This window comes from Ovis aries, chromosome 13 (assembly GCF_016772045.2).
Source record: "Ovis aries strain OAR_USU_Benz2616 breed Rambouillet chromosome 13, ARS-UI_Ramb_v3.0, whole genome shotgun sequence".
Taxonomy (NCBI): Eukaryota; Metazoa; Chordata; class Mammalia; order Artiodactyla; family Bovidae; genus Ovis; species Ovis aries.
The window spans coordinates 35,421,855-35,431,703 of record NC_056066.1 but is presented as its reverse complement, the minus strand read 5'-3'; the positions used below and the strand labels follow the sequence as shown (position 1 = coordinate 35,431,703).

The 9,849-nt window shown below is 47.8% G+C and overlaps 1 protein-coding gene across 1 annotated transcript; it reads left to right on the top strand.

Moving 5' to 3' along the window:
• Positions 1-2,726: 2,726 nt before the first annotated feature.
• On the top strand, positions 2,727-7,724 carry BAMBI (BMP and activin membrane bound inhibitor). Its single transcript, NM_001009761.1, is given in 3 exon segments — positions 2,727-2,802; positions 6,254-6,541; positions 7,306-7,724. Coding segments are annotated over 3 exon segments (783 nt in total).
• The last annotated feature ends 2,125 nt before the right edge of the window (positions 7,725-9,849 follow it).

Sequence of the window (9,849 nt, the reverse complement as noted above, 5' to 3'; positions counted from 1 at the left end):
AAAGGAGCTTAAGTAACAAGAGGACCTTATAGTTAATATCTGTGCCACCTTACATATCTATGTCATTTTTTTTTCCTCTTGCTTTGCACACAGAGGGACTCTGAATTTGTCTTCCATGAAGTGACCTCTAGAGATTGACTAGCCTCTCAGTCTAAAGACCCAGAAGAGAGAACCTAATTTGTCCAGCTGGGGTCATGTGACAAGCTATCGGCAGAGGGGCAGAGGGCCCTAGGCTGGCGGCCAATGCCCACTCCAGAGAAAATGGACAGTCTCTGAACAGGGCTGGAAAGGCACTCAGAAAGATTTTATTACAATATGACTTTCATCAACACATCCCCATACACCCTCTTCCATTAAAAAGTAATTTTTATCTGTATCACAGGTAAATATGGTTATTTCCTGGTGCATCTCTGTCCACTCCTTGCTCCACGTTTCATGCTCCAGCAATAAACAATTGCTTGTCCTCCCATCCACCCAACCCCTCCTTACCACCCACACACTCCAGTGCGATCAGTGAATATCATGCCCAAGCTCCTGGAGTCCCCTGTGCTTGTGATGGTCCCCTCCCGATTCTTTCAGTCTTTAGGGGTCACGGTGTGTGTCACTGCTTCCGGTAGACCTTCTGGACTGGCTTCCCTTCCTGGGCTGATTCCCTCTGCTTTCTTCATGCATCACCACTGCGCTCATAATCTCTATTATCTGCCAGCTGCATTGTTTGTGATTTACTGTTTAGTTTCTGACTTTTAACACACAGACTGTGAGCCTGAACTACAATGGGTGGTCCAAAAGTTGAATGAATATACTCCAAGTTTCCTGTTAGCTAATAATTGACTCTAGAGTTAAAAGGGAGTGTGTCATTACAAGAACAGTATTGTCTGCATAAACCCCTTAGAACTGTTAACTTGTCAAGGAATTAGATGTCAGGAAGTGCTAATCAAACAGCTCCCCCCCTCGACCAACCCCCCAACTAAAGAAATGCCTGCTGTTTACCTGGTGCCCTAACCAGCTTAATTTCCTCTTTGACCTTCTGCTGGACCAGCCCCCTGCTCTTTTAGACACAATTTTGATCTAGTGAAGTAATGGGCAGGACATCAGTTTATGAAATTATTTTATTTTTCTACATATAGACATTTTTCAAAGGCAATTTCATTAACTACATTCTGAAGCTCTGTGGACTTCCAGCAACTTTTCAAGGTTCGTGTGGATTATCAGTCCTAGAGGCATATATGCATAAATATAAATAGTTTTTCTTCTTAGTCTTAAAGCTCATTTCTGCACTCTAGTCCTCAAGGTTTGACTGCTCCTCCTGCCTTAACTTTAAGTGCGCCTTTCTTCCCCGCCCCACTCCTGACATTGTTATCAGGTCGCACAATGTTGGCTGATCCTAAAAGGAAATTTTGCAAATGGTTGACTTTTGTTAATCCCGGGTTTTGGGGAGAGAGAGGAGGAAAGAGCTTCCCCTCAGATAAGAGTTTTAAACTGAATTTCACTTCCACAAAAATAAAAAACAGCATCCTGCCACCCCCACCCCCAACGCCTTTGGGTACGTTGGGGCGGGCAGCCCCCCAAGTTCTAATAAATGAATTAGCATCTCAGAAAGGAGATCACCGCCAGGCTGATATTGATCAGGGTCAGCCGCTGTGTTTGCCTGCGACTGTTTGGGGGGTGGTTAATTGAGTGTCAGTCTCGGCCTGTGTCGTCTCGCTGGCGCCGGGTGCTTTTGGATTTGCTAATTTTCGTTAAGTGTCTGTAGCCAGCTACTCGTCCCGTCTACCCAGGAGAACTCGGCGGCTCCTGCTGATCAACAGTCTGTCTGTCTGGGCTTTTATTGATCACAGGGCGGGCGAGCGAGGCGGATGCGCAGAGGGGAGGGGGAGAAAGGCGGAAAGCGCCCCGCGCCCCGCGCCCCGCCGCCCTCCCCGGGCGCTCGCGGGCCGGCAGGGCTCACTCGAGGGTCCGCCACGGCTTTCCCCGGGCTCCCGAGGCAGCCGCACGGCGGGACGGGTCCAAAGGCGGCCACGCGGGTCCCTCGTGAGTTTCGGGGAAACGAAGAGGAAGCCACACATTGGGGCGCGCCGGCCCGAGGCCGGGTGGGGAGGATCGTTGAGGCGGGGGCCAGAGGCAGGGCCCGAGGCCGAGCTCGACCCGCGGCTCCCTAAGGTCACGGACACCCGGCCTCCGCGAGGGGGAGCGCGGGAGACGGCCGGCGCCGCCCGCAGCCCAGACGCCGGCGCCGCTCGGAGCGGCGGGGCAGAGCCCTCCGCCCGCGCCCGGCCCGCCCCCCGGCGGAGCGGCTGGAGCCCTGCGGCCAATCGCAGGGCGCCAGGGGCGGGGCCCGGGCGGGGTCGGAGCGGGGCGGGGCCTGCCGGCTCCCCGCGCGGGGCGCTATTTACGGCGCGGAGCCGGTCGGACCCAGGCAGGCGCAGGCGGGAGCTCGCGGCGGGCAGTGTAGGCGCCTTGGGTTGCTGGTTCCTTTTGCTGAGTGGCCGACCGAAGAGAGCAGAGCCTGAAGCCCACCCAGCTGTCGGGCCGAGCGGAGGGAGCCGGGATTGCGGAACCGGACCGTGCCCCTCGCGCCCCTCCAGCCGCTCTCCATGCTCCAGCTGCGGCCCGGCCCCGCGCCCCGGGCATTACCCATGCACTACGCGCGCCGGGAGCCGTAGGCTGCAGCTGAGCCGCGGCTCCGGGAGCCGGCGGGGGCGCCGGGGCCGTGGAGGGGGGCGTCCATGGATCGCCACTCCAGCTACATCTTCGTCTGGCTGCAGCTTGAACTCTGCGCCATGGCGGTCCTGCTCACCAAAGGTGGGTGCCCGCCGGCCGGCGGGGCGCGCGCTCCCCGGGGAGGGCCGCGGGGTCCCGGGGCTTTGTTAGCGGCGGCAGAGGCGGCCTCCCGCGCCGAGCCAGCAAGTCGCGACAAGTTGTCTGTTCTTAGAAGTCGCGGCGGTGGCTTCGGGGCCACCCGCCCACCCCAGTGTCCCGGGGCCGGGCGCGTGGAGGTGGAGTGAGACCTGGGCGAGTGGTTGTCAAACTGTTTGTGCGAGTCTGTCGGTCGTGAACTTCTGAGCGTTTGCAGCCGCTGCGTGGGGCGGGAGCGGCCGGGAGGGACCGCAGTCTCCCGCCCGCCGATGCACCGTGCCCGCGTGTTTCGTGTGTGTGTCCCAGTTTGAGTCCGAGAGTCTCGGTTTGTGTGCGCGACTCTGTATTTTATTTGAATGTGTCTCTGCTGTGAACGTGTGTCTGTATTTGAGTGTTTTTGTCGTGAGTGCACTTGTGTGTCTGTTGTGTGTCTCTCTGTATTGGAGCATCTTCACCTGTGAGTGTCTCCGTGTTTAAATGTCTCTGTCCGTGAGTGTCCGTGTGTGTCTGTCTTTGTGAGCCCGAGTGGTTCCTCCCCGCGTGTAAGTGTCCCAGGTGTGTGTCCGCGTACAGCGGTGTGGGCAGCGCTTCTGCTTGTGGGCTGGGAGGTGTGGACTCCGTCAGCAGTCTCTTTTCCCACTCACCTCATATTTTATAAACACTACTCAAAAAAAAAAAAAAATTGCAGCGGTCAGTTTCTTTTTTTCTTTTTTCCCCCTCTGCAGGCTTTCGCCTTTCCCCGACAACTCTCTCTTGAATTTCAAGGGCCCGCCACCTCTCCTGCCACGAACTCTGCCTACTGTTTGTCCTGTGAACAGATAATTTTTCTTAAAAATAGGAGGCATTTTTAGCTTTTGCACCCCCCCCCCCCGCCCCTTTTCTCTAATTGCCATGTAGCAGGCATGAGGTTGAAGGATCAGCCGGGCCAGCAGAGATGATGTGCTACAGTATTTATTTATTTTGGAAGAAAGGCTGTAATTAACCCTAAATAACAGCCCTCGTAGCAGCCTGCAGAGGGAAGCCTCCCGGTCTATCAAAGACCGGCCGAACGGGGCCGGACCGCGGCTGACATAAGTCACAGATACCGAAACTATGCGCCTGATAATGATATAATTAGGGGATCAGAGGTTTCTGACTGCTGCGGACTTCAAAAGCTTTTAAAGAAGCCAGCAGCCTCTCCTGTAGCCGTCCTGACTGAAGCAGACATTTTTGTTTAATCACCACATACAGTAACCAGAAAGGGGGGCAGACAGAAGAGCATTGTTCCCTGCTTCAAAATACCAGTCCCCTCCTGGCCTTTTCGCATGCCACAGGAAGAAACTTTATGAAACAGCAGAAATATAGTTTTAATACAGTTACACAAAAGTCTATTCAACTTGCTCCAATGTGGCTCCAATTAAAAAAAAAAAAGTTGTTAGAACTTTCCTAGTTACCTGTCAAATTTTTATTAGACTGTTTTAGGCCATTGAAATATAGTCTTTAAAATAGGCTCTCATAAATATTTAAGCAGCATTTTGCTTGTATTCAGCTTTCTTTTTTTCTGCATGATGTCTGAAGTGCATGGGATCAACATGGACTTTTAATCTGCTTTATTTCTTCTTTCAATCTATATGTGGAATTTGTCAGACTTAGGGATATTCAGTCACCACCCACTTAAGATCAGTGAGCTTCTGCGAAAAAGCGGGGTTGGAGAGAGAAGAAAAGAACTTGTACAAAGCAGGATTCTAACTGGAAGGTCTTATTTACTGGAGAAGGGAAGGGACCCAGGCCCAGACCTAGGACAGGAGGAGGACCTCTGGCTTTGCACAGTGAAACTCAGCTTGCCAAAGATCTATGTTTAGCTGGCTGGGTTTTTTTTTTATTTTTTTAAAAAGAACTGAAGCACTAGCAGCCTTACGGTGGCCTGGAATTTGGACAGATAATTAAATGAGACATCTTACTCAGGCATTCTCGAAAGGAGGAGAAAGAAGAAAGGTGAGGCTGGGAGGAGATTTGTAGAGCAGCAATGCCGGGTGTTGGTGTTTAATTTCAGAGCTTTGGTTTCTGAAACTAAGACAGCACTTCAGATGGAGAAGCTGGGGAGAGGCATGTACCTAAGTTCAGTTCACAGCAGGCTATAGCCGTGGCCTGTGACAGTGGCCGAGGTCCACCAGGTCAGGTATCATGTGAGTGATCACTCCCAGCCCCAGATTGTTTCAACCAGAAATTGACATGGAAGTCTCAGATCTTGTGGCAGAATGTTAACCTGCTTGCAACTCACAAACTAAGTTTTATAAAGGAAACTTTTAATCACTTCCTGTAGAAAAATTTGAGGTTTCCTTAAGGATTTTTCATTCAACCAGCAGAGGATTTTCAGTTTCAATGTTTCCCGTTTTAGATCCCATGTTGAATTACATATAAAACTGGGGAGTTGAGGGGTGGGGGGAGGAGGGAGCCTTGCAGTTTCACCCCCTCCTCCCTGCCCCCAGTTTTATGACTTTCCATTTGGGCTGAAAGAAATTGACTTTGGCAAGCAAACCACTAATTGTAAACTGCCTAGTTCCTGTTTTACAATATCTGACTAAAAGCTCCCCTGCATGAACAGATCTTTATAGGCAAAGTTTGCCTTTTCTAGAGAGGTTGCAAATAGCTGCCCAGTTTCATAGTTTTAAAACCTCCTGACCAGAGCAATTTCTAGATTGTTGTGTTTCTAGTTAATAACTTTATAAGGTGTTAGCGAAAGCTCTTAAACCTTGGCACAGCCCTTCAAGGTAGTAAACAATTCAGCAGTTCCGATCAAATATTTATACTAACAAAATCAAAAAGCCTAGCATTTTAGGTTGTATGGTCATGTAGGATTAAAACAAGTCAATAATGTAATTTACCTTATGGTAGGAAAAATCCTGGTGATGATTATTTTGCTTCAAAGACAAAAGTGTAATTTTTAATTACTTGCTAGCTTATCCTACACTGAACTTTCATCCTCTGCTATGTGGATTAATACATTTCTAAAATGATATTTATCTGACTTGGGATTCGAGCACTGACTTGCACAAGGGGCTCCAGGGATCCATGTGGTCAGCCCTTCTAAGCCCTCAGCTGAATATTCCCTAAAGTGAATGTCTTTGAAATTTGGGGTCTGGTGGTGCTAGCGGTAAAGAACCCACCTACCAATGCAGGAGACTTGAGAGACACAGGTTCAGTCCCTGGGTCAGGAAGATCCCCTGGAGGAGGGCGTGGCAACCCACTCCAGTATTCTTGCCTGGAGAATCCCATGGACAGAGGAGCCTGGTGGGCTACAGTCCATGGGACCTCAAAGAGTTGGACACGACTGAGGGACTTAGCATAGCACAGTTGTTGAAGCTGATGCTTTATCTGGTCTCTGAAGCCATTTGATGCAATTGCCCATCATTTTCAGGTGAAATCAGATGCTACTGTGATGCAGCCCACTGCGTGGCTACTGGTTACATGTGTAAATCTGAACTGAGCGCCTGCTTCTCCAGACTCCTGGATCCTCAGAACACCAATTCCCCGCTCACCCATGGCTGCCTGGACTCCCTGGCAAGCACAGCGGACATCTGCCAAGCCAGACAGGCTCGCAACCACTCTGGGAGCCCCTTGCCCTCTTTGGAGTGCTGTCATGAAGACATGTGTAACTATAGGGGGCTACAGGATGTCCTCACCCCGCCCAAGGGGGAGGCCTCAGGTAGGAGCGGCACCCACTCTGACCAAACCCTCACTTGGCCTCTAGGGTTGTGACAGCCACAGCTTTGTCTGTCTGCTATTGATTTTGTTGTTGATGTAATTAGAGACAGCTGAGGGAGAAGCCAGGCTGGGCGCAAAGATGCATCTCTATTGAGTGACTTTCATGTCTGCCTGAGCCCTAGATTTCTGTCTGCATAATAGGTTTTGCCTGTTTTTTCCCAACATTTTGAGGCCATTAAAAGGCCATTAATAATCAGTAATGATAGTCTGTAAACAAATGTTTTTGGAAGCTCCTCTGCCTCATTGGGCAGCATTTCTGTTCTAAATGTTGGTTGAATTGGAAGCCTCTGTTTAAGGGAATTGCTGTTGTTCAGTCACTCAGTTGTGTCCAACTGTTTGCGACCCCATGGACTGCAGCACAACTGGCTTCCCTGTCCTTCACCATCTCCCAGAGTTTGCTCAAACTCATGTCCATTGAGTTGGGGATGCCATCCAACCATCTTCTCCTCTGTCATCCCCTTCTTCTCCTGCCCTCAATCCTTCCCAGCATCAGGGTCTTTGCCAGTGAGTCGGCTGTGCACATCAGGTGGCCAAAGTATTGGAGCTTCAGTTTTAGCATCAGTCCTCGCAATGAATATTCAGGGTTAATTTCCTTTAGCGTTTGATCTCCTTTAAGGGGGGTACCGCGTTTAAAAGGAGAGATGCTCTGGCAAAGCTCCAGGAAGGGGCGACTGAGTTTGATGGTTTTGCTTGTGCCCCCTTTAGGACAAGGGAACAGGTATCAGCACGATGGTAGCAGAAACCTCATCACCAAAGTACAGGAGCTGACGTCCTCCAAAGAGCTGTGGTTCCGGGCGGCGGTGATCGCAGTTCCCATCGCTGGGGGGCTGATCCTGGTGTTGCTAATTATGCTGGCCCTGAGGATGCTGCGGAGCGAGAACAAGAGGCTACAGGAGCAGCGGCAGCAGATGCTCTCACGCTTGCACTACAGCTTCCATGGACACCACTCCAAAAAGGGGCAGGTGGCGAAGTTGGACTTGGAGTGCATGGTGCCCGTGAGTGGCCATGAGAACTGCTGTCTGACCTGCGATAAGATGAGACAAGCCGACCTCAGCCACGACCGCATCCTGTCGCTTGTGCACTGGGGCATGTACAGCGGGCACGGGAAGCTGGAGTTCGTATGACTGGGCCTCACGGAACTGGACGTCTGGGACCCTCTAGAGTTCTGCTGGGCGGGAGCACTTTATCTGAAGACAAAACTAACTCGCGTCATCATCTGCGAGAGATGGAATGACCTCTGCAAACAGAATCTTGGCTATTTCTTCTGAAGGATTATTTGCACAGACTTAAATACAGTCAAAATGTATTATTTCCTTTAAAATTATTAAAAAGCAAAGAGAGGACTCTGTACACTGTTACCAGGGTTATTTGCATTCAGAGGGAGCTAGAATTGAGTACCTAAATAAACAAATGTGTTCTCTGTAAGCTCCTACATCTTGATTTATTGTAAAGATTTAAAATATATATATATATTTTTTGTCTGAAATTTAGTGGTGTCTTGTCATAAATTAAAAACTAAGCCGGAAGGGCAAGGAACTACATGTTAATTATACAAGTGAAGACCTATGATTGCTCAGTGTAGTATCTCAACTATAGATCTTGGCTTGAGTCTTTTTTTCTTAACAAGACCAAGATCTTGTTTGTTCTTACATGGCCCGTGTGTTGTTTTCTTACAGCATGGAGAATTTCTAAATGTGTACTGCCCATCATTCAGTGTCTTACTCACAGTTTTTTGTTAGGATAATTCTGGTTTTAACTTTCATCCAAGAGAAATTGGAAACTTAGTTATACTGGAGTCAGATATCATTGATCAGTTTCCGAAGTTGCCTTACCAAAAGGTGATATTTATCAGCTTGGTCCAGGTACTCTGGAATTTGTTTTTAAATGTGTCTCTACCTCCCATCAGAAAAGGAAAAAAGCCTACTAAATGAATCTTTTTTTTTTTTTTAAGTTAATCACTGTCTACTTTTAATGTTAATTAATTTATCAGTTTATTCTGGACTTAATTAAATATTTTGGACCCCAGATTAGCCAAACATTACTGTCTCACACTCGTAGTTTTTAAACCTTCCTTCAACAGAGTGTGTTATAACGATAATTTTTTTTACTTCTCAATCTTAGATTTTCAGTAGTGAACATTATATATAGTCAATTAAGATTTAAATAATAATTTCTCCCCCAAATGATTTTTTTTTAATATAATCAAATAGACTGTTGATTTTAGCCACTAACACACTAAATAATAGTGTTTCCATTCCTGGAGGACTTTGGCAATAAAGCCCAGCCTGAATTTAAAGCTATGCCACATGTATACTTTTCCTCTAAAATGGGACTTTATTATCTTAAATATGAGAATAATTTGTAGGTTCTTTTCTTGATTCTTTTTTATATTTGAAACTTTTGCTTAAAAATTAACTTACAGCTTGCATATTTGAGTACCTGTGGGGTTTCCTTTTGTGAATGTTAAAAAGGATATTTTGCATATATTCGGGGATATTTTATGATCAGCATAATTTGGGTCCTTTAAGACAGGTGCCGTCACCCAGTTGATGGAAGAATCTGAGTTGAAATGAGTAGTCTAAAAACGAATACCTAGGTTATTTAATAACTAATAAGCCACGGCCCCAAATAAATTAGGCTATGGAATAAATACACATTTTAATAAATGACGGCATTCATATTGTGCTTTTTGAGACTGAGAATTCTTGCATGGGTGACTTACAGTTTCTTAAAGTGTTACATTTTATGTGCATCCATTTTTTTTGAGAGAGTTAAAGAATTTTGGGCCTAACTCTCCAAACCTAAGGGAAGAGAAGGAATCAAAATGGCCAGTTGGTGAAATTTTTGCCCTCACCATCTCTTTCAAGCTTTAGGTCAAATTTCAGTAGTTTTGGGGCTTGAAGATCAAAAGGCTTCTTGTCTCTTCTGTGTTCTTATGTCATGAGTGCATTGTGCAAATACCATGGATTCTAAAGTGGCCTCTCCTTGCTCACCCTGGTGTTTCTTATTCATCACATTTCTTCCCAATACCAGTTAATTAGGAGCTCAGGAATTCATTAGGAAATAAAACCATGAAGGATTGAAATTCATCCTCTTTGAAGCAATTTGACAACAGTGAACTCCAGGGAAGTTCCAGGAACTTCTTCCAGAGAAGACCCAGGAAAGGCCTGGGTGTGTGTGGGTGCTAAGATCACAGACCTTTAATAGATGAATAGAAGAGCCTCCACCTGGTTCTTCTGGGCTGAGCTT